At 45.5% G+C, this 27,452-nt stretch overlaps 1 protein-coding gene across 10 annotated transcripts in view; it reads right to left on the bottom strand.

The window, feature by feature from the left end:
* ENOX1 (ecto-NOX disulfide-thiol exchanger 1) overlaps positions 1–27,452 on the bottom strand; it is a 513,658-nt gene that overhangs the window by 104,624 nt on the left and 381,582 nt on the right. For all 10 annotated transcript variants that reach the window (XM_086328859.1, XM_086328858.1, XM_086328857.1 and 7 more), the window contains one exon: positions 7,647–7,831. In XM_086328859.1, coding sequence (XP_086184985.1) covers positions 7,647–7,831 — 185 coding nt within the window. The remainder of the gene's footprint in view (positions 1–7,646; positions 7,832–27,452) is intronic.

Below are 27,452 nucleotides of genomic sequence, written 5' to 3' on the forward strand. Positions count from 1 at the left end.
GATTAGTCTAGATTAGGAGTTGTAATACATATACAGAGAATTCCACACATGCTCCTCTTTAAGCATAAAGTGGGGGAAAAATTGTTATTTAATTTCTGAAATAGTGTTGATCGTAATAGGACTCTTTTCCCAATTCCCCCTGCCCCCCGGTCTCTTTTGCTGAAAGCTGTCAAGACAGCTGACTAGCCCTGGTCTTTACCAATGTCAAGCCAAAAGCGTAACAGAGTTCTATGTGGGCCAATAAACCATTGGCCTTAAGACAGCTGGTCTCAAGACAGTTGGTCTTCAATGACATTTGTTAACAGTATTAAATAGCATTGGCTGAAATTCAGTGTGTATGAGGGAGCCTTCTGATATAACCGTCATTGGTCACTCACATGGAGAAGGCAATGGCACCCCACTCCAGTACTCTTGCCTGGCAAATCCCATGGATGGAGGAGCCTGGTAGGCTGTAGTCCATGGGGTCGCTAGGAGTCTGACACAACTGAGAGACTTCACTTTCACTTTTCACTTTCATGCATTGGAGAAGGAAATGGCAACCCACTCCAGTGTTCTTGCCTGGAGAATCCCAGGGAAGGGGGAGCCTGGTGGGCTGCCATCTTTGGGGTCACACAGAGTTGGACACGACTGAAGCGACTTAGCAGCAGCAGCAGCAGCAGTCACTCACAGTTTTAGGACCGGCAGCTTATAATGGTATCCTGTTGTTATCTAAATATTTACCATCCTATAGGACTTACACATGGCTTCAAAAAGAATTCTGATTAAGTTGCTTATTTAGAAATATGACAAACTGACTTATTCTCATGAAGTAGAACACAAATCCTACTTAATGAAGCTGTGGTTAAAACCATAAAAAGATACTAATATACACTGCTTCAGTCAGTCAGTCAGTTCAGTCGCTCAGTCGTGTCCGACTCTTTGCGACCCCATGAATCCCAGCACGCCAGGCCTCCCTGTCCATCACCAACTCCCAGAGTTCACTCAGACTCATGTCCATCGAGTCAGTGATGCCATCCAGCCATCTCATCCTCTGTTGTCCCCTTCTCCTCCTGTCCCCAATCCCTCCCAGCATCAGAGTCTTTTCCAATGAGTCAACTCTTCCCATGGGCTGGCCAAAGTACTGGAGTTTCAGCTTCAACATCATTCCTTCCAACGAAATCCCAGGGCTGATCTCCTTGAGAATGGACTGGTTTGATCTCCTTGCAGTCCAAGGGTCTCTCAAGAGTCTTCTCCAACACCACAGTTCAAAAGCATCAATTCTTTGGCACTCAGCCTTCTTCACAGTCCAACTCTCACATCCATACATGACCACTGGAAAAAACATAGCCTTGACTAGACGAACCTTTGTTGGCAAAGTAATGTCTCTGCTTTTGAATATGCTATCTAGGTTGGTCATAACTTTCCTTCCAAGGAGTAAGCGTCTTTTAATTTCATGGCTGCAGTCACCATCTGCAGTGATTTTGGAGCCCCCAAAAATAAAGTCTGACACTGTTTCCACCGTTTCCCCCTCTATTTCCCATGAAGTGATCGGACCAGATGCCATGATCTTAGTTTTCTGAATGTTGAGCTTTAAGCCAACTTTTTCACTCTCCACTTTCACTTTCATCAGGAGGCTTTTTAGTTCCTCTTCACTTTCTGCCATAAGGGTGGTGTCATCTACATATGTGAGGTTATTGATATTTCTCCCGGCAATCTTGATTCCAGCTTGTGCTTCTTCCAATCCAGCATTTCTCATGATGTACTCTGCATATAAGTTAAATAAGCAGGGTGACAATATACAGCCTTGACGAACTCCTTTTCCTATTTGAAACCAGTCTGTTGTTCCATGTCCAGTTCTAAATTGTTGCTTCCTGACCTGCATACAGAGTTCTCAAGAGGCAGGTCAGGTGGTCTGGTATTCTCATCTCTTTCAGAATTTTCCACAGTTTCTTGTGATCTACACAGTCAAAGGCTTTGGCATAGTCAATAAAGCAGAAATAGATGTTTTTCTGGAACTCTCTTGCTTTTTCTATGATCCAGCGGATGTTGGCAATTTGATCTCTGGTTCCTCTGCCTCTTCTAAAACCAGCTTGAACATCAGGAAGTTCACGGTTCACATATTGCTGAAGCCTGGCTTGGAGAATTTTGAGCATTACTTTACTAGCATGTGAGATGAGTGCAATTGTGTGGTAGTTTGAGCATTCTTTGGCATTGCCTTTCTTTGGATTGGAATGAAAACTGACCTTTTCCAGTCCTGTGGCCACTGCTGAGTTTTCCAAATTTGCTGGCATATTGAGTGCAGCACTTTCACAGCATCATCTTTCAGGATTTGAAATAGCTCAACTGGAATTCCATCACCTCCACTAGCGTTGTTCATAGTGATGCTTTCTAAGGCCCACTTGACTTCACATTTCAGGATGTCTGGCTCTAGGTCAGTGATCACATCATCGTCATCATCTGGGTCATGAAGATCTTTTTTGTACAGTTCTTCTGTGTATTCTTGCCATCTCTTCTTAATATCTTCTGCTTCTGTTAGGTCCATACCACTTCTGTCCTTTATTGTGCCCACCTTTGCATGAAAGGTTCCCTTGGTATCTCTAATTTTCTTGAAGAGATTTCTAGTCTTTCCCATTCTGTTGTTTTCCTCTATTTCTTTGCATTGATCACTGAGGAAGGCTTTCTTATCTCTCCTTGCTATTCTTTGGAACTCTGCATTCAGATGCTTATATCTTTCCTTTTCTCCTTTGCTTTTTGCTTCTCTTCTTTTCACAGCTATTTGTAAGGCCTCCCCAGACAGCCATTTTGCTTGTTTGCATTTCTTTTCCATGGGGATGGTCTTGATCCCTGTCTCCTGTACAATGTCACGAACCTCAGTCCATAGTTCATCAGGCACTCTATCTATCAGATCTAGGCCCTTAAATCTATTTCTCACTTCCACTGTATAATCATAAGGGATTTGATTTAGGTCATACCTGAATGGTCGAGTGGTTTTCCCTACTTTCTTCAATTTAAGTCTGAATTTGGTAATAAGGAGTTCATGATCTGAGCCACAGTCAGCTCCCGGTCTTGTTTTTGTTGACTGTATAGAGCTATACACTGCTTATAGTGACTAAAAAAAGAATAAAACAAAACTAACTGGCCACTCCAAGTGCTGGCTGACAAGGATGCTGGAATTCTCATGTAATCTTTCGGGAATGCACATCAGGAAAGACATTCTGGAAAACAGTTTAGCAGTTTCTTAAAAAGTCAAACACACCATATGACCCAGCAATTCTATATTTACCCAAGTGAGATGAAAAAATTATGTCCAAACAAAAAGCCTGTAAACGGAATGTTTGTAACAGATTTATTCACATTGGCTTCAAACAGGACACCGTCCGAATGTCCATTAACTGGTGACTAGACAAACCAAGTATGGCCCTTCCTCACAATGGAATACCATTCAGCATAGAGAGAATGAACAGCAGACACACCCAGCAATATGGATGCCTCATAAATCCATCATGCTGAGGAACAGGAGCCAGACTCAAGAGGCTGTACATCCTGTCCAAGTGCTCAGCTACTTCGGTTGTGTCCAGCTCTGTGCGGCCCTCTGGACTGTAGCCTGCTGGGCTCCTCTGTCCATGGGATTTCTGGGGCAAGCATACTGGAGTGGGTTTCCATTTCCTTCTCCAGGGGATCTTCCCGAGCCAGGGATCGAACCTGGGGATCGACGCAGGGATCGAGCGTCTCTTACGTCAGCCTGTATTGGCAGGTGAGCTCCTTACCACTAGTGCCCCTGGGAAGTATATACACCATGACTCCACTTATATGACTTCCTTGAAAGGACAGAACCAACAAGGCAGAAAACAAGTCAGTGGTTCCGAGGAGTGGGGTGGACTAAAAAGGGGCATGAGAGAATTTGGGGGTGCTGGTGGTGATAGAATTGTTTCATATACTGATTGTGGCAGTGACTCACAGAACCCTGAAAATAGTCTTTTTCACTGTGCGTAAATTTTACTTCGATAAACCCAAGAAAACACTTCAGTGTGGTAACCTGAAGATAAGTAAGAATTTCAAGTATGGATATGCTTTCCTTGGATACCTAAAGATACAAACAAAAGCCCACAACCTCACTCTCCCCATGGCAGAGACTGGTTAACTTTGTCACCAGCTTCAGATCAGGTAAAGGCTATCGTGTTGCCATGGATACCAACTATTACTTCATTTTGTGTGAAACCTCTAATACGAAACTGTGACTCACATGCAGGGCAGGAGGAAGACTGAGAAACACCCAAATTCACCTGAGGCTTTTTTTCACTTTTCCAAACCCTGCCCGTATTTCCTGCATGAACTCATGAGAAACTATGTGAAGTCAGTGAACACATCCTTCAGGGATGGAAAGAAGAAAGGTAAGCAACTTTCCAGCTAAACTTGAAGGCAGTTCTAAAAAACTGTATGCTAGTCCTAAGGCTAGTAAGGCTGTTTATATTGTTTTGTTTATTGCAGAATAATTTTCCCTAGATGGATTGCTAAGACAGTGACACGTGAGAGACCAACGCCCTCCTCTATCTGCTGACTTTCCTGGGAGGTGATTATTTTCTGATTTATAAAGTGGACAGCAGGCAGACTGAGGGTGGGTTTTAAAGTTAGGAGAATTCTTCACAGTGGGGCTCAAATCGACAGGTTGTGGGAATTCATTCAAAGTGAGTAAGGTAGGAAGATGACTCTTAAGAAGCACACACATTTAAAAACTCTATTAAAGATGTGTTCCACAATAATCACCATGGGTCCACCTAAGGGCCAGTGAGAATGAAAACTGTACCTGCTGCCACTGACCTAGTGCGTCTCACGTGCTAAGGAGGTGCTACATGGACCCCTGGGGCATCAGTTCTCCCCACACCCTGCCCTGCTCTTTCCAAGATCCCAGAGTCCCCCAGAGGCACTGGGCTAGTTCTTGCCCCTGTAGCTCTGTCCCTTCTTTCTTCCATTCAACAAATTTTGACATCTCCTCTATGTGTGCTGCTGATGGAATTGTGCCCCCCTCCAAATTTAGAGTCACGTACAGATGTGAGAGCTGGACAATAAAGAAGAAAAAGTGCTGAAAACTGATGGTTTCAACGTGCAGTGCTAAAGAAGAGTCTTGAGAATCCCTCGGAAAGCAAGGAGATCAAATCAGTCAACCTTAAAGGAAATCAACCCTGAATACTCTTTGGAAGGACTGATGCCAAAGCTGAAGCTCCAATACTTTGGCCACCTGATGTGAAGACCTGACTCATTGGAAAAGACCCTGACGCTGGCAAAGATTGAAGGCAGAAGAAGAAGTGGGTGGCAGAGGATGAGGTGGTTGGATGGCATCACCAATTTAATGGACATGAACTTGAGTAAACTCTGGGAGACGGTGAGGGACAGGGAAGCCTGGTGTGCTGCAGTCCAGGAGGCTGCAAAGAGTCGGATGTGACTTAGTGACTGAACAACCACCACCTCCAAATCTATATGGTGATGTCCCAAGCATCTGTACTTCAGAATGCAAACTTATGGAAACAGAATCCGTGCAGGTGCTATGAGTTAAGATGAAGTCATATTTTAATAGTGTGGGCCCCTTAACCCTGTACAGATTGTGACCCCGGCACACACGCAAGGAGAAGGTCATGTGAAGATGAAGGCAGGGAGCGGGGTGATGCGTCTACAAGCCGAGGAAGCACAAAGCTTGCCAGCAAACCCACAGAAGCCAGGGGAGAGAAGAGAGCAGACACTCCCTTGGGTCCCACAGGGAACCAACCAACTTTGCCAGCAACCTGGTCGTGCACTTCTAGGCCTACAACTGTGACCATAACTTTCTGTGATTTAGACCAAACCAGAAGAAACCAAGACAGACCTCCAAACAAAACTCCCCTGCCCCCCAAATGACACAAACATAGGAAAGGACGCTTTCTACGGACAAGGAGATTCTGCAAACGTGTAAGAGGCTGCAAGAGGAGAACTGTCCCTTTAAGGGGCTGGAGCTCAGTGAGGATGCCCAGCACAGTGGACCAGTGTGGACCAGAGCATGCTTCTTCCTGATGGGCCAGCCCACCCTGCCTCCTGACTTCTCTCACGTTTGAAACTTCAGCCGCCTTCAAGGTTTTGATCCACTTTTCAAGCAACCAGGGTCACCTTTCTTTAGAGGAAAAGAGGGCCCCGTTGCAGGAGATAGGAGATAGTAGCTTGCCGGCTAGATCTGGCGTCATGGTCCTCGGAGAAATGGCCAGACGCTCCTCTTGGCAAAGGCACCGCACACCCCCCGATGGGGACAGATGGACAACCCCAGGAGCCCCGCATGGCAGCTGTTACACCAATTTTCAAGTGCGGGGGCCCGAGCCCCACCTGTAATAACATTTTCCTGGCTGGCTCTGACCTCTGAATCTCGCTGATTTGTCTAACACACACTGTGAACATCAGTGAGTCAGGACTCAAAGCCAAGACGGCAGAACTGCTTTTAAATGGCAGGAGATGCTTAAGACAGGATTTCTGTGACTTGGTCATTAACTTGTTTACATCCTGATCTGCGCTTCTCTCTCACGTCCCTTCCTCTCAATTATTTTTTCCCTCCCTTGATACTGCAACCTGTTTTTGGCGAAGGTTTCAGCAGCAGTTACCTCTCATCTTTAAGACACTTCTGTAGGCAATTCAGGCTCCTGCTCTTAGACAGCAGTCAATACAGATGGGGGAATTTGAAAAAATATCCTACTCACTCCATCATTTTCTATCAGCCTGCTTGTATTTCCCCCATTTAACGAAAAACAATCTTTATTCCTCCCCCCTAGAAAGGAGAGGTTAAATTGATATATTCAGGAGTAACACAAGTACACTTGTATGATGATAATTTCAGCTATATTTATTCTAAGATAACTCAAAGGCCCAAAGCCCTTAAGTGCGTCACACATCAATCGATGTTTCCAGATATAAATCTAGGTATGACTCTTTGACCCTCTGCAGCCAGTGCCCAGGTTATCCCAGCCCTTGAGCCCTCGTTCCCCATAGTTCATGTTCCTTCTCCTTCCTACAGAGCCCATCACTTCTGTTTCTTTCTTACACTAGCTGGAAAGATCCAGATTTAATCTGAATGTGCCAAACTGAAGCCTGTGGCTCTTTAACAAAAAGCAGAGACGTTGGCCTCTTTCTGAAGCTGCCCATCGCCCTGAATTCCAGTCTTTCATCCAACCTGACAGCAAACATTTCTGAAATACAGAGTGTTTCCAAAAAACCAGTCTACATCTTAAGTATCACCCGGGAGAAGAGGAAATAAAAACAGTTTACACGTTCATCGATCTCGAAAACAAACTCGCCACGCTTTTATAAAAATCAGTCTGCTTGCTTGTAAGTGGAGACGTTCTAAGATTACACAACGCTGGTGTTGTGATGGGCACGGATTTTCTAACCATTTGCCAGGGGGCTACATTTCCCGTGTGGAGCTTTCAATGCCTTAGATTCTCTTTGTTTCCCACCTGGAGGGTGTAGTTATTGATATTGCAACCTATTTCTTTGTGTGGCTTCTCCCCAGACCCTCTCCTCCCACAAAACATCATCGGGACTTTCCTGATCCCACCACTCAGCTTTTCTGCTGTCCTTTTTTCTCCTCCAGCTTCCCGCCACCCCCGTCCCCTGAGCACACGTGCCCCTTGTTCTCCGAGCAGAGGCGCAGGTACCTGCTGCATGCCTTGCATCGTCTGCTGCAGGAACTGCACCTGCTGGTCCTTGGTCAGGTTTTCCTCCGTCCGAAACAGCTGCTCCTTCTCCTGCTTCAGCAGCTCTACCTCGTTCCTGTAGGCGTCCAGCTGCCATCGGAGGCTGTCATTCTCCTCTTTAAGTGCGTAGGCCTGGGCGGCCAGGGCTGCGGGGCAGACAGAACGAGTTCAAGTGAGTAACCGTCTCGCTGAGATGGAGGGCCTTCAGTGCTAAAGGGAGCCTTGCACCCCAATTTTTTATTTTCTAATTTTTGTTGTTGTTGTTGATGTGGACCATTTTAAAAGTCTTTATGGAATTGGTTACAGTATTGCTTCTGTCTTATGTTTTGGTTTTTTGGTGCAAGGCATGTGGGATCTAAGCTCCCCCACCAGGGATCGAACTCACACCTCCGGCACTGGATGGCCAGGGGAGTCCCCCCTCACTCTGATTCGTCACCTTTGTGCCAAACTTAAATGCCCTACCGTGGGGCGCTGCTTCATTTTATGGCTGGTGCTGCCTTATTTTGCAGCTCACTTCTTTGGGAATGTGTTAGCTATTCTGTCTGTCCCATCTTATGGGTGCCTGTGGGTACAGGATGAATTCCTTCTGAATTCTTGTCTCCTGACCCCTGCCCCGACCCTAGGCTCCCTCTTAAAAACTGATCTGGGTTGGTGGTGATGAAAGCGCTCAGAATTCCAGGCAGACACTCTGTCTGCCTTGTGACTGCCCTCTCCCTTTTGGCAGGATGGCTCAGCTCCCTGGAGGGCCATGTTCACGTCATTCGTGGTCCCCAGGTGGAGGCATGCAGCCACAGCCACCCAGGGGAAGGTGGCGGGGACGGATCCACACACCGTTCCTTCCCGCTGAACTGCCAGGACAGACTGCACAAGCCTGTTAGCTCCTTCTAACTCCTCTCAGGACGGAGACCTGGTTTCATCTGTTTCACCAACAGTCTCCTACCCTACTCCTTCCTGAAACCCGAAGTGGGGGGCTCAGAGCTCACTCACCTCCCCACCCGATGGAGAAACCGGGACGGGTAATTCAGGGCCTTACACATCTCACGACTCCAAAAGTAACTGAAGTGGAATACAGAAGAGTGAATGGGACCAAGGAAAACTGAGGATGGGGACTCCCTTCCTTCGTCTCTAGCTGACTACTTGGTGGTCTCCGCAGCAATCACAATAGCTTTCTGAGCTCTCACAATGTAACAGACGCTGGACCCCACACTTACTCACTCCATCTCCCCCATCAGCTTCTGATGTGGGTGCTGTTCTTATTACTCCGCTTTACAGATGAGAAAAAATGAGGTACATGGATGTTACAGAACTTGTCTGATTTCACAGAGAAAGTACCATCAACAGCCTTCAAACCCAGGTCAGGAAAAAAAAAAAAAAAATCCCAGGTCAGGCTCCAGAGTCTCTGCTCCCAGTCACTGGGCTATTCTGCCAGCCCAATGGGTTTAGTTCTGAACAGATTATTTTAAAAGAGCCCCCAATTCTCTCTCTTTTTTTTTTACCAGTCTCCCATACTTTCTCTGCCTCCTTCAGAAAATCCATTCACTACTTTTGTAAGCAAGATAAAAGGGGAGATATTTCAAAAGTCTTTTATCAGAAGCTTCTTTAAAGACGTGACTTCTGGTTTGTAAGGACATGGTGTGGAACCTCGCTCCAGCAGGTTCTTGGTCGAGGATCATTTCCACCCCCTCCCCAACAATCCCCCAGTTCCAAAGCCAGATCAAGGTCAGCCTCTCAGGTCACAGTTCCACCATGAAGAGGTGACAGATGTGAACAGAGTTGTTCTGAAAACCCACTGAGCTCTCTCCTCAAATAACCACCATCAAATCACATCAATAGTGGTTTAATAGTTGAGTGTTTTATGGCATTCTACTTTGCAAAATTGATGATGTATATAGTACACACTGAAAGACTAATCAAATAGAACATGCAATTAACCAGAAAATTCCCTACCTCAAACCATCAGGGATCAACTAGTCAACGAGCATTCACTGCATATGCACTCTGTGCCGGAGCCTGTCTGGGCCTCTTGGATCACAAAATAAGGAGACAGAGTATGTCTCTCCTCTCAAAGAGCTTGGCATACAACAGATACCTACAAGTGTGAAAGGAATGTACTCAAAGGAAGAGAGAAGAGGCTAATGCCTGACATGTATGCTATGTGCTAAGTTGCTCAGTTGTGTCTGACTCTTTGCAAACCCACGGACTGTAGCCCACCAGGCCCCTCTGTCCATGGGATTCTCTAGGCAAGAATACTGGAGTGGGTTGCCATGCCCTCCTCCAGGGGATCTTCCCCACCTAGGGACTGAACCCACGTCTCTTACATCTCCTGTATTGGCAGGTGGGTTCTATACCACCAGTGCCACCTGGGAAGCCCACTGTAGGCACTCAAAAAATACTGGTTGGATAAATACATGAGCGACCAACTTAGTGTCAGGGTGTATGACAGGGGAATCCATTCTACAGGAATTCAGAGGAGAGAAAGGAAAAAGCAGATGGGAATAATAAAGGAGGGCTTTGAAGGCTGAAAGCCCATGAACTGGTGAAGGGCGTCTCAGTCAGGAACAAGAGCTGAAGCAAAACCCAGAGATGGGAAGGCAGACTACTCCGGGCAGGAAGCAGAGAAGCTTGACCAAAAGTGCAAGAGTCCGTCTGGAAGCAGTGAGAGAAAGGTGAGCCGTGCTGCATGATGAGAGGGGACGGAGGCCAGCTGGACCGCTGGGCCAACGGGGCGGCCAGCTGAGCACTGCTGAAGGTGCCTGGCAGTGGAAGATGTGACGAAATTGGTGATTTAGGAAGATGGGTTTGGCAATGGTGCATGGAATGAACTGGAGGCTGAAGAGGATGAGTAAAGGAAATTTTATTTGCTGTATATGTATGTGCAAACCCCAGAAACTGCCAGTTTTACAGTTTTCAGGGACTGACTCATAAATCAGAAACGACCCAGGGTCCACCTTGGAGTATGGGCTGAGTGTGTGCATGTGTGCTAAGTCGCTTCAGCCGTGTCTGACTCTGCAACTCTCTGGACCGTGGCCCCCCAGGCTCCTCTGTCCATGGGACTCTCCAGGCAAGAATACTGGAGCGGGTTGCCATGCCCTCCTCCAGGGGATCTTCCCGATCCAGGGATGGAACCTGTGACTCCTGCATTGCAGGCAGATTCTTTACTGCTGAGCCACCAGGGGAGCCCAGAGTACGAGCTGGTGGTTTTTTAAACATGGTGCGGCCCAACACTATACCGCCTCAGGTCCTGTCCACACCCTGACACACACCCTGACAACTCAGTTTACCAACCCTAGGGAAATGGTTACCAGGCATCATTTAAGAGAGGGATGTTGTAATAGGGCAAAATTAGAGAAAACGCAAATGACAGAAAAAGTGTTGGTGCTACAGAAGCACGTTACTACATTTAGTAGCATTCAAAGACACTTAAGTCATTTCCTTAGGAAGCTCCATTTGGCCCCTTCTCAGTTCAGAGTGGCATTTTTATTATCATAACTGATAGCAGGTGTTCGTGAAGAAATCGATTAGTATGCAGAGATGGAAATTACATTTTCCAAATGAATTGCCGAGTCTGCAAGATATGCTGAAATCTGGGTAGCAAAATGCAAGCAGCTATAAAGCATGTGCCAGCAACGTTATTTAAATAAATTGTCTGAACATAAATACATAGAGGGAAGTGCACCATCCATTATTTTAGGACTTCTCTTAGAATGGCACAGCTGACAGCTCTTACTCTTGGCTTGAGCTGAGTGACCACTGCTCCTGCCAAGTAGGATACAACGTCGTTAGCATTTCTGGAATAGGCATGTGATATCATCATATTAAAAAAGATGAAAAAAAAAATCCAGCAGGTGTAACTATCCACTCTCATCCCCCGCTCCCCTCCCCCCAAATCAATACCATAGCCAACCCCATCAACATTTATATAATTGGGGCATATAACTGATTTACATTCCTTATTAAGTGATTTCAAGCCTGATATCTGCAAAAAAAATCTTGGTTTCTCATGTGGCTGCAAAGTGGTTATTTTATAAAGGGTGAGAAATTGTCTATTGACTCCACTTAACTTCTGGCCACCTGTTTGTAAACATATTTCAGCATTATGCTGCATGGATCCGCCCCTCAGATGAGGCTTCCTGGAAGAAGTTAGATTATGTTTCTTGGACCAGGGCTCCAAAGGAAACAAAAAATCCTAATCATTTCTAAGTTAATATCATTTCTCGGTATATTCAAAATGCAGAAACTTGAAAGGTCTACCTTTTCCTCTCTTTTTTTTTCTAGGATACTGCATTAAACAGTTTTGAAAATGTATAATGAAGCTTCCAGGGTAAAATTTACCCTTGAATTACATTCGATTACAATACAAATGGCAACAAACCTACCATTCAAATAAGCAGGATTAAAAATAAAATGACACTAGGCATCTTTTTGTAGGAATTCCTGTGGCGTATGCACTGTGTTGCAACAAATAGAATATTGAACATGTGGATTACTGACTTTCAATAAAATTTAAAGAAAAAGAATACAGTGAGACACTTTAAATGTAAACTATTCTGAACATAACTGAATTTTGCTTTGGTGAGTTTAAGTGAAAGTTGCTCAGTCGTGTCCAATTCTTTGTGACCCCATGGACTACACAGTCCATGGAATTCTCCAGACCAGAATACTGGAGTGGGTAGCCGTTCTCTTGTCAAGGGTATCTTCCCAACCCAGGGATCGAACCCAGGTCTCCTGTGTTGCAGGCAGATTATTTACCATCTGAGCCACAAGGGAAGCCCAAGAACATTGGAGTGGGTATCCTATCCCTTCTCTAGCGGATCTTCCTGATCCAGAAATTGAACCCAGGTCTCTTGCGTTACAGGTGAATTTTTTACCAGCTGAGACACCAGGGAAAAGCACTGCTGTATCCAAGGGTGTCTCAGATCATCATTCATTCATTCACCAATCAGCTGTGTGAAGCCACATGCAGGGAGCTGTGACCTCCACGAGGATAAAGCCAATGCAGGCATCAGCTTATCCTTGCTCAGGACCTTAGGAAAATTCTGTTACAGGGATTTTCTGGTTGGATCAAAACAGAAATAAAGACACTGGAAAAACCCTGTTAAACAAGATTAAATTCCATTTCAAAAATTAGCACTAGACTACTAAAATTAACCAAAGCGTATCAAAGTTGATCCAAAGATTGAATTGCATCACTGTAAACGAGGCTTAAAGGCATTACAGCACCTCCCTGCACCCTTGACTAGATCCTATACAAACCAGTATTCTTCATATTAATTATGGTCAGAGTGACCTCCTCTTCCGACTCCTCTATTACTTACTGTGTTTCCATGGGAACAGATAATGGCATGCTTAACTTCTTTAAGTAAATAATCTGGTGAAAGCCTTGAAATCTCTCTCTTAGCAGCCTGAGCCAGCCTCAGAAAAATAATTAGCACTCTATGGAAATATGTAAGTTATTTTGGGTTATGTCCCAGTAAGCTGACAGTATGTTAATATCTTTTTCCTGCTCAGGCAAGATGTAACTAAATAATCAAACACTATAACATATTGTTTCTAACAATATCTGGATTTCTTGAGAACTTGGTGTCACTGGGGGACTCTGTGTTTAATGTCCCTCCCTCCCCTCTGCCAGCTGTCCTCCTGGAATGGCAGGAGGACGCTGCTGAGCTGTGCATCGCCTCCTCGTGTGCAAAGAGCATCGCTTCTAAGGATTTCATCAGCTGCGACCGATACAAGCACTTGTGCTAACAAGTCCAGAGCCCAGGATGACGGGATGGGTCTGAGACCTGGAAGACATGGCTGCCGTATTTGTTTGCCTTCCAGCTCCCACAGACCTGGGCACCTAGGGACCAGGCTCCATCTGCCTCTCTGCGTCTGCTCTTCTTCTTGAAGGGCGCCTGGGGTGTCCAGTTGCTCTGCTGTGGCACAGATACCACGCTATGTCATGCTTTTCTCTGCTTGGTGAAGCTCATTCTTGAGGGGTGACCGGGCCAGGCACTGCCATCTGACTGGTTTTCACGGATGCAGCGTGAGGGGTGTGAGATGTGCCTTCTGCTCAATCCCTCATTCTCTTCTTGCTGCTGAAACAGGCCTGGGTCTCTGAATCACTGCATGGAGGAAAGGTGCCCAGGGACCAAGAATACCTGCTTTGGATTCTACTAGGCTCCAAAATCACTGTGGATGGTGATTGCATCCATGAAATTAAAAGACGCTTACTCCTTGGAAGAAAAGTTATGACCAACCTAGATAGCATATTCAAAAGCAGAGACATTACTTTGTCAACAAAGGTCTGTCTAGTCAAGGCTATGGTTTTTCCAGTGGTCGTGTATGGATGTTGAGAGTTGGACGGTGAAGAAAGCTGAGCACCGAAGAATTGATGCTTTTGAACTGTGATGTTGGAGAACACTCTTGAGAGTCCCTTAGACTGCAAGGAGATCCAACCAGTCCATCCTAAAGAAGATCAGTCCTGGGTGTTCATTGGAAGGACTGATGCTGAAGCTGAAACTCCAATACTTTGGCCACCTCATGTGAAGAGTTGACTCATTGGAGAAGACCCTAATACTGGGAATGACTGGGGGCAGAAGGGGACGACAGAGGATGAGATGGCTGGATGGCATCACCGACTCGATGGACATGAGTTTGAGTGAACTCCGGGAGTTGGTGATGGACAGGGAGGCCTGGTGTGCTGTGATTCATGGGGTGGCAAAGAGTCAGACATAACTGAGAGACTGAACTGAACTGTGCCCAATAAACAAGCTTTTTTTTTCTTTGAAGTTTTGGGACTTAACTGTAGAGCAGCTGACACTATTCTACCCCAGTTTCCCAAACACTGGCTTGGATCAGAAACTCCCAGTAGGTGTGTTTAACACGTTATTTCTTGGTCCTCCCCCAGAGTTTCCAATGGGATTATGTCAAGGATGTGGCTTGAGAATCTGCATTCCTCCAAGTTCCCCGTGATGCTGATGTTGCTGGGGCTGAGACCACATTGGAGAGCAGCAGCTCAGACCACGGCTCCATCTACTCCTTGGCTTCTGAACTGCGGCTACAGTTAGCTTGTTTGGACAAATACTTCTGAGGGCACCACAGGCTCAGCCTGGCCTTCTGGTTTCATTCCTTGACCTTCTGAATGAGCCCCAGCCCCATGCTCTGCACCAGGGTAGGCAGTCCTGTCCCAGCCCTGTCCCCATGCCCCAGCTACCTCCTTATAAAAACGGGGAGATCTGAGCAGAAGATACAGTCACCACCACTTTCCTGTCCCTGGTTTTTTCACCAACAGTACCAGCAGGCATAGCAATAGTAATGAAAACAGTAATAGCAGTAGTAATAGCTAAGGATGTTACATGCCTAAGCTGATGATTTACACAATCTCCTTCTGCCCTCGTGGAAACATGACATAGTAAATATGACTATTATTTCTTTTTTGCAGGAGATAGGACTAAATTTGAGAGACGTGGAGGTTACACAGCTGGCTGGAGGTGCAGGGTTTATCCTCGGCAGGGGGAACTCCAGCATCTGCACCTCCCAAAGTAACGCCACTGGGGTGGCCTCGCACAGCGAGTGCTGCAGCTTGAGAGCAAAAGGAAACCAGGGGCCCTGCTGCAGGGCCTGCTCTGTTCCTAACAGAGGCGAACACTGCTTTGCTGGCTCCACTTGGTGACTGTTCCGCAGGAATGGGGCTCTGTTATGGAGGCAGAGGGGATGAGACTGTTTTAAAACAAACACCCACGGATCTTCTGCAGGAGTTGTTTGGGAATAAGCCATGTGGAAGTTAAACTAAGGATTCTAGAGTCTTGAGGCTTGATTTGATCCACTCGGCAGGGATCCTGTCTTCTGTGCTGTGTCCCTCTTCTATGAAACAGCAGCACTGAGGCTGCCAACCACTGAGCATCTGGGTTTTGGCCAGTTAATGAGGCTCCCTGACTTGACCACAAGTGTATGGCTTTATTTCTGAGCCTCTGGGGTGTTCCATTGTGCTATATGTCTATTTTTGTGCCAGGCCATACTATTTGGATGATTGTAGCTTTGTAGTATAGCCTTAAGTGATGAGGTCTGATTCCTTAAGCTCCACTCTTCTCTCACAGAAAACTCTAATTTGAAAAGATACACGCACCCAATGTTCATAGCAGCACTACTTACAACAGCTAAGACATGGAAGCAACTTAAGCATCCATCACAAATGAATGGATAAGGAAGATGTGGTATATACACACAATGCAATACTACTCCACCATAAAAAAGAAGGAAATATGGCCATTTGCAACAACATGCATGGACCTAGAGTTATCACAGTAAATTAAGTAAGCCAGAGACAACATCATAAGGTATCACTTATATACGGAATCTTAAAAAAAGTAAGCTTATTTACAAAATAGACTCACAGACATAGAAAAGCTATGGTTACCAAAGGGGAGATGGTGAGAGATAAATTACGAGTTTAGGATTAAAACATGTACACCAATATACAGAAAATAGATAACTAACAAGGACCTACTGTATAGCTCAAAGAACAATATTCACTATCTTGTAATAACCTATAATGGAAAAGAATCTAAAAAAGAACACACACACACACTTGTGTGTGTGCTAAGTCGCTTCAGTTGTGTCTGACTTTTTGCTACCCTATGGACCACAGCCTGCCAGGCTCCTCTGTCCATGGGATTCTCCAGGCAAGAATACTGGAATGGGTTGCCATGCCCTTCTCCAATATATATATATGTATGTATATATAACTGAATCACTTTTTGCACACCTGAAACTAGCACAACATGGTAAACCAACTGTATTTCAATACAATTTTTTTTTTAAATAAAAGGCTCTATGAAGACAGCCAGGTCCAAGGGCTCAGGCTGCTCTTGCGGTCCTGAAGGATGTTCCAGTGCACACCGTACCCATCTGAACGCCCCTATGCTGTGCCTTTCTAAGTGTCTTCAGCTGAAGGAAAGGTGGTAGAAACCCCTCTTCCCACAGATTCCCCTGGTCTGAATGGGCTCAGAAAGGTCCAGGACAAGGACCAGATGGCCCTCAGATGACAGGACAAAGCCCTGGCTCCTCGGGCTGGTGTCACGGCATGCCTCCTAGCATCCTGGCACAGGGCTGGGGAGCATCAGACGCCTGCCTCGCAGCTAGTCTCCTGCTAGACAGCCTCTCCTGCTCCCAACAAACTAAAATCGATCTGTTTTCCAGCAACACCTGTATCGCCACCGAAGCAGCAATCTTATTCCAACTGCCGGCGGAAATTCCTTCTGTTACAGTTTTCAGGATTATTATCATTACAACTTAGCACTGACATAACATTTTCTGTTTGCAGCGTCTGTGCATTAGCGGTGATTAGGGAGAGCTCACCAGAAGCACAATGCAGTGTCTATTTCCATCTTTGTGTGAGGTCAGTGGAATAAGGGTAATTTGAAGAGTGCAGGTAAGCTGGATCCTGTTATTATAATGGCTTGTGCGAGTCTGCAGGCACACCTGGCAGCAGGTGACTCGGGAAAAGAAAAAAAACAATCTTCCAAGACCCTGTTCACGGACCTCCTACTAAGGACATGATCTGCTGGTGGCCGTGACTACGCTGTGCCCCTGGGCCACTGACACTGCTGAGAACTGACCTCACACCTCACTGCTTTTCCATCAACGTTACTATATCTGATACCCCCCCACCCCCAACTCTCCCATTCACTGTCCTGGAGGGAAGTAAGTGAAAGAAAGAGGCACGCCTGTTTCTTCTACGAGCAGGGAGCAGGGTGAGTCTGCCATTTAAAAGGGTCCTCGGGGAGGCATAGAGTCCAGCAAAGCTCAGCTCCTCACCTGCGCTAGGCGAGCACACCTGCCTGACCTCGGGGGCTCGGTGCCCAGCGATGGGGACATGAGACAGGCATGGATGGGCCTGGGGGTCCCGCACCTGCTCTCCCCTCCCCATGCTGTGGTGGTCGGACAGAGGGAGAGGCTGGGAAAGGAGGGCTGCTGGGGGGCGGGTTGGACCTTGAAGGCAGGCTCACGCTGCGAAAGGCTGCAGGACTCGGGAGCGGGCCGCCGCCGTGAGGATCACGTTCACCGTGGACCCAAGGAGCCGGTGCCAGCGACAAGGCGAGATGGACGCGGGGAGGGGAGGAGGCTAGGCTGCCGAGGGCCCCGTCTGCAGTCACCACAGCGGACGCGTCAAGAGCGGCATTTCCACCAACTCTCCCTTTTAAAATCGGACTTCAGTTTGCTTTTCCACCTTCGGTCTCTATTTCGATTTCCAAGACACACAGCTACCTTTTTACCACCCCCCATCTCTGAAAGCTTTAAGGTTTCTTTTTTAAGGCCGTCAGACTTAAGACCGATATCCGTCCCAGAAGGACGCAGGTTTTCGGGAACAAGGGCCCCACCCTGGCCATGCCCTCGCCTCCTAGGCACCCTCTCCGGGGACGGTGCTCCGCCCTCGCTCGCAGCTGGTCTCTCCAGAGAGAACAGCTTCAAACAGCAAGCCTTTCCCTGAAGGCATTCACTGCTCTCCCTTCCTCGCCTCGCTCTCCTCCCGACCCGCAGATTTCTTTCCCTTTTAACCAACAGTCACTTCCAATTTTCTTCAAGAAACCTTTCCCTCAAGGAGTGATGTTTTTCTACTTGTTCTAACCCCCTGCACATACACACGCGCGCACACACATACACACACTCTTTCTATATGGATGGTTTCTACCACACAAGACACACCCCACTCTGAAATGTGGAGGTCAGCCCACGTGAAGCGTGTGCTCAGTCCTAGACACCATCCTTCACAAGGAAGAGTGGCCTTTTCCACAAAAAGGTTATTAAAACACCAAATACCTGGGGTAACACAGACGAGCTAAAAAGAAAGCCTCTGGCTCCCCTCGGGTTTTGTGCGGAGCATAAACCCAGTCTGAGGAACAGGAACTGAGGCTGCTGGGAAGCGGTGGGCAGCGAATCCCCTCCACACGAGCCTCGTCACCAATGTTGAGACCGGCTGAAGCTCACATGTTGTGTCTGGCACCGGGGCAAGAGACTACCGCCTTCTCTAGACACATAACCAAGGTGGAATGACACTGGCACCCCTGTGCCACTAAGTCGTGTCTGACTCTGTGCGATCCCATGGACTGTAGCCCGCCAGCCTCCTCCACCCACGGATTCTCCAGGCAAGAATACTGGAGAGGGTTGCAGTTTTCTTCTCCAGGGGATCTTCCCGACCCAGGGATTGAACCTGTGTCTTCCGTGCTGCAGGCAGATTCTCTACCGCTGAGCCACCAGGGGAGCACAGAATGACCTGTCGCCCAGCCAGCAGTCCAAGTTTGCTCCACACACAGCCGCCGCCTGTCCTACCTCGGTGTCTCGTGAAAGGGAGTTCCTGGACCCACCCCAGCCCCCCCGGAATCTGAGCTTCTGACACGGGGTCTGAGGTTGTGCATTTCAGCAAGCTTCGAGGGTGACTCTAACGCCAAAGTTTTAGGACCACTTCACTAGCCTTTAGGGACCAGATCCCTGGTTTCTCCATAACGTGCTTTCAGGCTTCTGCTTCTTTCATTATTTTTTGACACCTGCTTTCTCTCAGCCTTTTCCTAACGGCTTCTGTTACTGAAAAGACTTTTCCCCTCTCAAGCTTGTACCGTCCAGCATGGCTTTCCAGGATTTTCTGCCTTCTGTTCTGCCTTCTCACACTTCGCTCATCTATCTCCCTGCTCCTCTGAACGCTGCTTACTGCCCTTCCCGTGATGATATTGTGACTGAATGCTTTCATAAATCCTCCAGGCAGTGTCTCCAAAACACATTTCTCTGATCTACTAGATGTGGTTGTGTATTACTTTTTCTCGCGGGCATATTTCTGGAGAGATCGCGGCTGCAGTGGGTTTGCAGCCTGCACCCAGGATAGGCTGGGCTGCACCCTCGTGCTCACCGGTGGGGCAGGGGCGGCACTAATCGCCCTTGACCGAGGGCCCTTGGACCAGCGTCTCACGGGAGGAGTGGAGACCCTTCCTGCGTGCGAGCTCTCCGCAGACCGGTCGGTAGGTCCTGCGAGGCCCTTCTCTTTGGCCAAGGCCCAGACAGCCCTGCTTTCTTCTCTCACCGCTGATGGATGAGAGAACAGTCGCTGGCCATTCTCCCAGCATCAGAGAAGAGCAAGAACTCTGTCCTTGGCCCTCATCCCATCTTTCTGCATCAGGCTACTTTCTTTTTCCTCCCAGCTAGTCTTTTTTCCCAATTAACCGAGGGCTATTAGGGTGCATCGCACACAGATATGGGGGGAATTCTCCACCTGGATCATGCATGCCATACTTAAATAAACTACCTCCCTTTCTTCTCTCTTTGGTCCTTTATTGTTGCCTATCTCAGTTGCTTCCTCTCGACTAAACATTTTTATCTTCTACTTCATTTTCATTCTCTTCTTCTCTCTTTTTAGTTGGGGTATAGTTGCTTTACAAAGTTGTGCTAGTTTCTGCTGTACAACCAAGTGACTCAGTTATACATTTACATATATCCCCCTCCCTCTTGGACCTCCCTACCTCCTACTCTTCATGCTACCCCTCTATGTCCCCACAGAGCCCTGAGTATAGCTCCCTGTTTGTTACCTTACAATCTCTCTCTTTTTTTACCTTCTTTTCCACCTATAATTGACAGCCACCAATTCTCCTGTCACGGGCCAGTGGTTTCCAATCCTTTGTACGTCAGACCTGCCTGAGGAGTACTGTAATAACAGATGTACCTGGGCATTAACCTCTGGGCACTGGTGTCGTGCAAAGCTTCCCAGGTCTTCCCACTCACAGCCAGGGCTGGGAACCGCTCATTTCACTTTCTGTGATTGTTCAGCGGTATCTGTTCTCCACCTTGTCACGGTACCACTTGCAAAATGCCTTGGAAACCCTTAGTTGGTTATTTCTTACAAAGTTGAGGAAACCCTCTTAGGATGAACCTTATATTACTGCTGAGAATGCTGAGGCTTGGAGAAGGGACATCACTGGCTGAGCCACACTGGAAACAACTCAAAACTTCCTCTGGGAGCCTCTTACCTTGTCTGGTTCAAAGTTATTTCTGAACTCTGTGGTGAATCTAACATCTCTCTTCCAGCAACACCAATTCTCACTCATGTGGGCCACTTTCTCAGAGCTTTTCTAATGGTTTGACCACCCAGGTGAGGTGGTCTTCAAAAGAGCATCAGTGTGAGGTTGGCATCCCTCAATCAGGCCCAGAAAATGGGAAGGAAATATGAGAAGCAGCCTTTAAAACACTTATCTTCAGGGACTTCCCTGGTGGGCCAGTGGTTAGGACTCTGTGCCTCCACTGCAGCAGGCTCGATCCCTCATCGGGGAACGAAGATCCCACATTCCACGAGGTGTGGCCAAACAAACAAAAAACTTATTTCCAAAACTCAAAGTTCTCTCCTCCAGCCAGACGGCTTCAGCTGGACACCTCTTTCCATTACTTCTTTTCATCCCTAGAGCTTGAGTGTGACCAAATTCTGCTTTAACAACCTCGGCATTCATCTTCTTGGAGTCCTTGGGCAGGGAAAAGTGCGTGTGTTTCATAAACTGACTGGATGGCTAAATTATAGCATATTTTTCCCTGAGAGAGAGTTGTTCGGATATTAAAACCCACTATATATCGAGTATGATCATGCTTCTCACATCCCCACAAATAGCAGTTCTTGCTTTGCTTATTAAAATGATGTTTCTGATGGGGATAATTTTTCAGGTAGCAATGTTTTATTCTTACTGGTGACGCCTTAGGATCCCTCTGCAAGTGCTGAAGCCCCAGTTCAGCACAATTAATCGGACGCTAAATGCTTTAAAACAGCACTGCCCCTTTTTCTAATTGAGAAGTAGTGCTGTTTGGGCAAGTTGAGAAGGTGACCTTGATTGAATTAGAAAGGTCAGGGACAGAACAGACTTCAAGCTCATATTCAATGATTTTAAAGAAATGACTTCCCTCCAATTAAGCAGGAATTAGCATGAAATATTTTGTTTCTGAAAGGTGAAAAGAATTCCCCCGAGAAAGCAGTTCTCTGCTTACTAGCTTTTTATTGAACTCGGGAGAGAAGGTGGTTTTATATCAAGTGCTTTGTTAACATGGTGTTGATGGCCTGGCATCAATTACACTATTCCTTTGGAGCCTAAATGTTATATAGAATGGGCAAAATGTCCAATCTAAGTTTTGATTTCTATTTCAAAAGCTCAAGGACCTAACAACTTTCTGTTACTACCAAAGGAAAAAAAAAAAGCTCTATTTTTCCATCTGCAATCATCTCAACCTAGTTCCAGGAGAAAAATGGTTTCAAACATTACCTGACATATTTCTTTGTTGTTTTCCCTTTTAGCTCCATCCGTCACCTTGCCAAGTCTCCCATCTTTTAATGACCTGAAAGAACACACCCGTCTTCCTGCTCTAAACAGTAACATGCAGATGTCTCTGCATAATTCTGGAAGAGGCTCCCACAGAGAAGTGAGGAGGGACAGGACACAGGTGGTGATTCAGGGACCACCGCGTGCATCTGAGTGGCAGCGGTTCTAAGAGGACGCTGGGTGGGCTGTTCTGCATCCCAGCGTCTGCCCTTGTCAACCTCAAAAAGTCGTGCAGACACAGATTATACAATATGCAAGAGTGAGGCAGAGCAGTGTTAGGAAGAGAGAAGGGGCTTTACAGCTATATGCGTTATGAGACTTGGGGGCAATTAGTCAACCTCCATTAGACCTCAGGGTTCTCATCTGAAAAACATGGTCAGTACTGTGAGGATCAAACAGATAACAGATTTTTTTTTTTGGTCTAAGCTGAAAAAATATCCTTCAACAGATTAAAAAATTAGTTGAATTGGTTCTTCCTAGTTTTTATTTCCAATCCATTTGGTTAACAAATTCTTGTCCATTGACTATGTACCCTGCAAGGTGCTGGCCATTCCGGGAGGTTAAAAGATCCTGACCTAGTCCTGAAGGAGTAGATGGGTGGAAAGTCTTCCATCTCACCATTATTTACTTAAACAAACAAAAAAACAAACAAAAACCAGGCAAACTTTCTCCAGGATGACAGAATTCAGCTGAATAGATTTACCCTTCTTTTCAGATCCTCGAAGCATTCACGGCTCTGCCTGTGAGAGTTTATCTGTTAGTCTTGGCTTTGACTTCTGAGGGTGTGGAGAGCAGGTGCAGGATGGACCTATGATCCAGTGTTATTCCAAGGAAAGGAGATCTCTGGTAGCTACTGGGATTTTTCAGAGTAGGAAAACAACATGCTCAGTTCAAAGACTGTCTCAAACAGTCTTACAAGACTTTGCTACTTTTCCTCCTTAATACGGCACCGCAAGACATGATATCATGGTCCCATATGCGTTGCAAGTAAGAGTTCACTAAATATTTGTTTTATCATTGCTTTGTATTATGGCATTGCTTAAGACAATTTCATAGAAACAAAGGGCTGAGGATAGAGAAATGGCTAGCTTTACAACTTTCAGATTATATAACTAGAAGAAAAGTCTAGAATGGCAAGTGGAGACATTTCTTAAACAACTGGCTGGTAAATCACTAAAGAAAAGAATAACAAAATTCTGTGAAGCAATTATCCTTCAATTAAAAAAAAAGAATTAAATCTCTTATCCTGCTTCCAAGAGATTTGCTAAACTCGTATTACCACTTAAGTTTTGCCTAAAAACTTGTAATTACAAAAAATCACTAATACAAACTTGCAGAATTTATTCAGCATTCCAGCTACTTATTGTTGGGGGTAAAAACTACATTTTTGTCATTATAATTTTGGATATAGGGTAAGAAAGGAAAGGACCTAATACTTCTAAGATCTCTTTACAATCAAAACATGCCCGAGTCTGTGTATCTCAATAAGATTACTACTGTAGATGCTCTCCTTCAGACATATATTTTCCAGATTGATTGAGGGGTACATCTCATAAAGAAGAAGCCTCAGGAGCAAGGAAGGAGGGGGAATGCTTCAACAGGTCTTGAAATTAGATGGGAAGTCAATGAGTTTCAGGTAGCCTCTCCCAGTCCCTGGGCATGCAGAGAAAACATGAGATGGGAAATCAAAGAACTAATACTGTAGCTCGGATCACTCTTGATCAATCATCACATCTGCGCTTGCATCTAGGGTAGTTCTATTTTCCTCTTTGGCTTTTTGGAGAGTCAGGGAATGGAACACTTGGGCTTCCATTGGAAGACAGTGTATCTATCTGGTTTATCAAAGGCATACATGACATGGCATGATTCCTCCCCCATGTACATACTTCAGTTCTTCACAGCATGTCTTCTTCTTGCTCAAAGCCACAGAACAGGCTGTTTTTGAGGAAATAAATATCACTCGACTTGAAAAGGGATTGTGCCAGTTTGCTGAATATTTTTAGAAGCTGGCATTTCTGCTGGCATGAGCTAGAGAACAGTTTGCTGCATGCACTGTGTGTGCTGAAGCTAACTTCTTTCTAGTCAGCAGAAAATCCCGAGAGTAATGGGAAGACCAAGAGAAAGCCGCAATGAGCTTGGTCAGGATGAGCACTTTCAGGTAACGAACATACCCCGTCTACCTCTGCCTCCCAATGCCCTCATGGCGCCATGCATGAGGCAGGCACTCAATGTCCTTGGCGGATTTCACTGACTCTGTTGATGCCACTCAAGGTGTCTGAGGGATATTCTGGAGCCTTTCCCCCTCTAACACGCACGGAGCGGTGCCACAGCAAGATCATCAACCTGGAAAGAAGGGAACTAGTACTGAGTTCAGGACCTTCTACTTACTATCTTGGGCAAATAACATAACTTCTCAACGTAGAGCTGCACACTCCTATCTGTGCAGAGGCGGGTATACAAAATGATTTCTCAGCGTTTCTTCCACATCTGATGAAGAGACTCGTCATTGCCAATCTCCTTGTGATGAGGAGCTTCGCTGGTGGTCCAGCAGTAAGAAACCACCTTGCAGTGCAAAGGGGACCCTGATTCGATCCTTGGCCTGGGAAGACCCCAGACCCAAGCAACTAAGCCAGTGCACCACAACTACAGAGCCTGGGCTTCAGCTACTGATGCCCGTGTGCCTAGAGCCCGTGCTCCACAAGAGAAGATCGCACACCGCAGCGAGAGAAAGCCCGTGCGCAGTAACGAAGACCAGCTCAGCCAAATAAATATTAAAAAAAAAAAAAAAAGAACTTCACATGTCTGCCTAGATTTGAACTTGAATGATTTCTTAGATCTTTAGTTTAGTAGCTATGCAAATATGATCATACTCAGAATAGGAAACTGCAAGACAATATGGTCTAGGAAGCTGTAAAATACAGAAAATTAAATGTGATAATTCCGTTTGGGTTTTCCTGATAGTTCAGTTGGTAAAGAATCTGCCTGCAATGCAGGAGACCCCGGTTCGATTCCTGGGTCAGGAAGAGCCACTGGAGAGGGGATAGGTTACCCACTCCAGTATTCTTGGGCTTTCCTTGTGACTCAGCTGATAAAGTATCTAACATGCAGTGCGGAAGACCTGGGTTTGATCCCTGGGTTGGGAAGATCCCCTGGAGAAGAGAAAGGCTACCCACTCCAGTATTCTGGCCTGGAGAATGCCATGGACTGTATAGTCCATGGAGTCGCAAAGAGTAGGACTGAGTGACTTTCACTTTTACTTTCCCTGTCCAGGGTGCCCAAGTATCATAAATAGCAAGTGGACTTTCTAAGAAAGGGAAGAGATAATTACTGCTACTCCTTTAAATTACTTTTCCATTAGTTCTATGGCACTTAAAGGTGTATGCTGCTGCTGCTGCTAAGTCGTTTCAGTTGTGTCCGACTCTGTGCGACCCCATAGACGGCAGCCCACCAGGCTCCCCCGTCCCTGGGATTCTCCAGGCAAGAACACTGGAGTGGGTTGCCATTTCCTTCTCCAATGCATGAAAGTGAAAAGTGAAAGTGAAGTTGCTCAGTCGTGTCCGACTCTTCGCAACCCCATGGACTGCAGCCTACCAGGCTCCTCCATCCATGGGATTCTCTAGGCAAAAGTACTGGAGTGGGATGCCATTGCCTTCTCCGAATACGTGTCTACATACTCCCTATCCATAAATCTAACAACTTGGTGATTGCTTATAATGGACCTCACTTGTGCAGCATTGGATAAATGTAGATCTTTATTTTACGGCATATTCTCACCAGTTCACATGATTTTTTCTGAGTTATAATGTCTAGTGATTCATTTATTGATTTCTGTATATAACTAGGCATGAAATACATTATTTACAAATTTGTCTAAAGAATTTCTCCATGTAAATTTTGTATGTGTACTTAGCCAAAGTGGGGAGGAACCCAGAGTTCTCCTCCTTTATTTTGACAATATTTGGATATATCCGGAGTACACATTAGATCTGGTTCCAGACACATGTTCCTCCCTGGCCCCTCTTTGGTCTTCTTTTGAATAACTAGTCTACATATAAAATGCATTCCTTTCTTCTCTTGTAACAATATATCAAGATCAATGAAAAAACACCAAAGTACTGCATAAGAGCACCGGATATCCTTCTTAATGCTCATAGCCTATTGACGTAACTGACTAAATCCTCTTTTGATGTTTTTTAAATAAAACTCAGTGAATAGAGATAGATTAATCTTAACTCTGATCATATGATGAAGTCTAATTTTGCTTTGTGTTTGGCCTTCTCGCAATAAAACAACTATGTAAGCAACTCTTTATGTAAACTTTTTTTGTTGTTCTCTTATTAAACCAGCAAAACCAGCAAAACCAGCAATGAAAGCAGCCTATGGGCAACACTGTTAAAAGTCAAGGTACACTCACTACATATCGCTGTCTTGAACAATGCAGTATAAAAGCACAGAATTAGGAAGAATTAGGAGGATTCCAATATACTGTTCACGAACAGTACATTAGGGCTAAGAAGCTGGTAGTAGCATATGTTTTAATATGGTCTGGTATCGATTCTTTTGGCCAATGTCCTGCTTTAACAGTGGTATAGTCACACTTGAAGATTTCAGATGGAAAGGTAGAGAAGAAAATCAATAGATGCTATCTTTCCACGACCAACCAGCTACATATCTGTATGGTTTTCCGCCATGCTCACATTTAAGGGACCTGAAAGACGCTATGGGGAAGGCTGGCCCAATTTTCAAGCTTTAATAACCTTAGGTATCTACTCTGACCACCTCAAAGACTACAGCTTTAAATCATAAAAGGTTCACAGGAAGGAGTCTATGACCCAGAAAGGATACACATGCATTTGCTCTATATTTTCTGTTTAATTAACATATAAAAAAAGCTTTAAAAAACTTCACTTGCCATACAAACTGATCTGACTGAAAACAAAATCATAGAGAATTGTTTCTGAGCTTTAAAAATATATATAAAGATGCTTATATAGTTAGGCTGTGCAGAAGAAACAGAATTAAAAACTAAAGTCTTTTGTTGCGTTATAATTAACACAGTTTTATCTTTTACTATTGGCAATAATTAGATTCTCAAAAATTAACAAGTATTATTTATATAAAAAGTAATTTCATTTTTGAAGTGCTACAGCCTGCTGGAGGGCAATGGATTGATCTACTAAAAGCATTTTCTATAAGCACCAACTAGAAACATAGGTGGGCACTTGAAACATTACCTCAAGTTTGAAAAGAATAATTCTCATTTTGTAATCAGAAATTTCGACTTTTAGTTACAAACTAAGAGGAAAAATTAGGAATAAATGCTGCTAAAGAATTCTTTTTTACATTTAGAAGAGAAAAAGGAAAGAGTCACAAACTTACCCAGATTCTGTCATCTAAACTCGCATGAAAATACTCTGCTGTTTTTTTCCAGAAGTTGTGCAAACCC

Source organism: Bos grunniens, chromosome 12, assembly GCF_055505025.1.
Source record: "Bos grunniens cultivar Pamir isolate PY7600 chromosome 12, Bosgru_T2T1.0, whole genome shotgun sequence".
Taxonomy (NCBI): domain Eukaryota; kingdom Metazoa; phylum Chordata; class Mammalia; order Artiodactyla; family Bovidae; genus Bos; species Bos grunniens.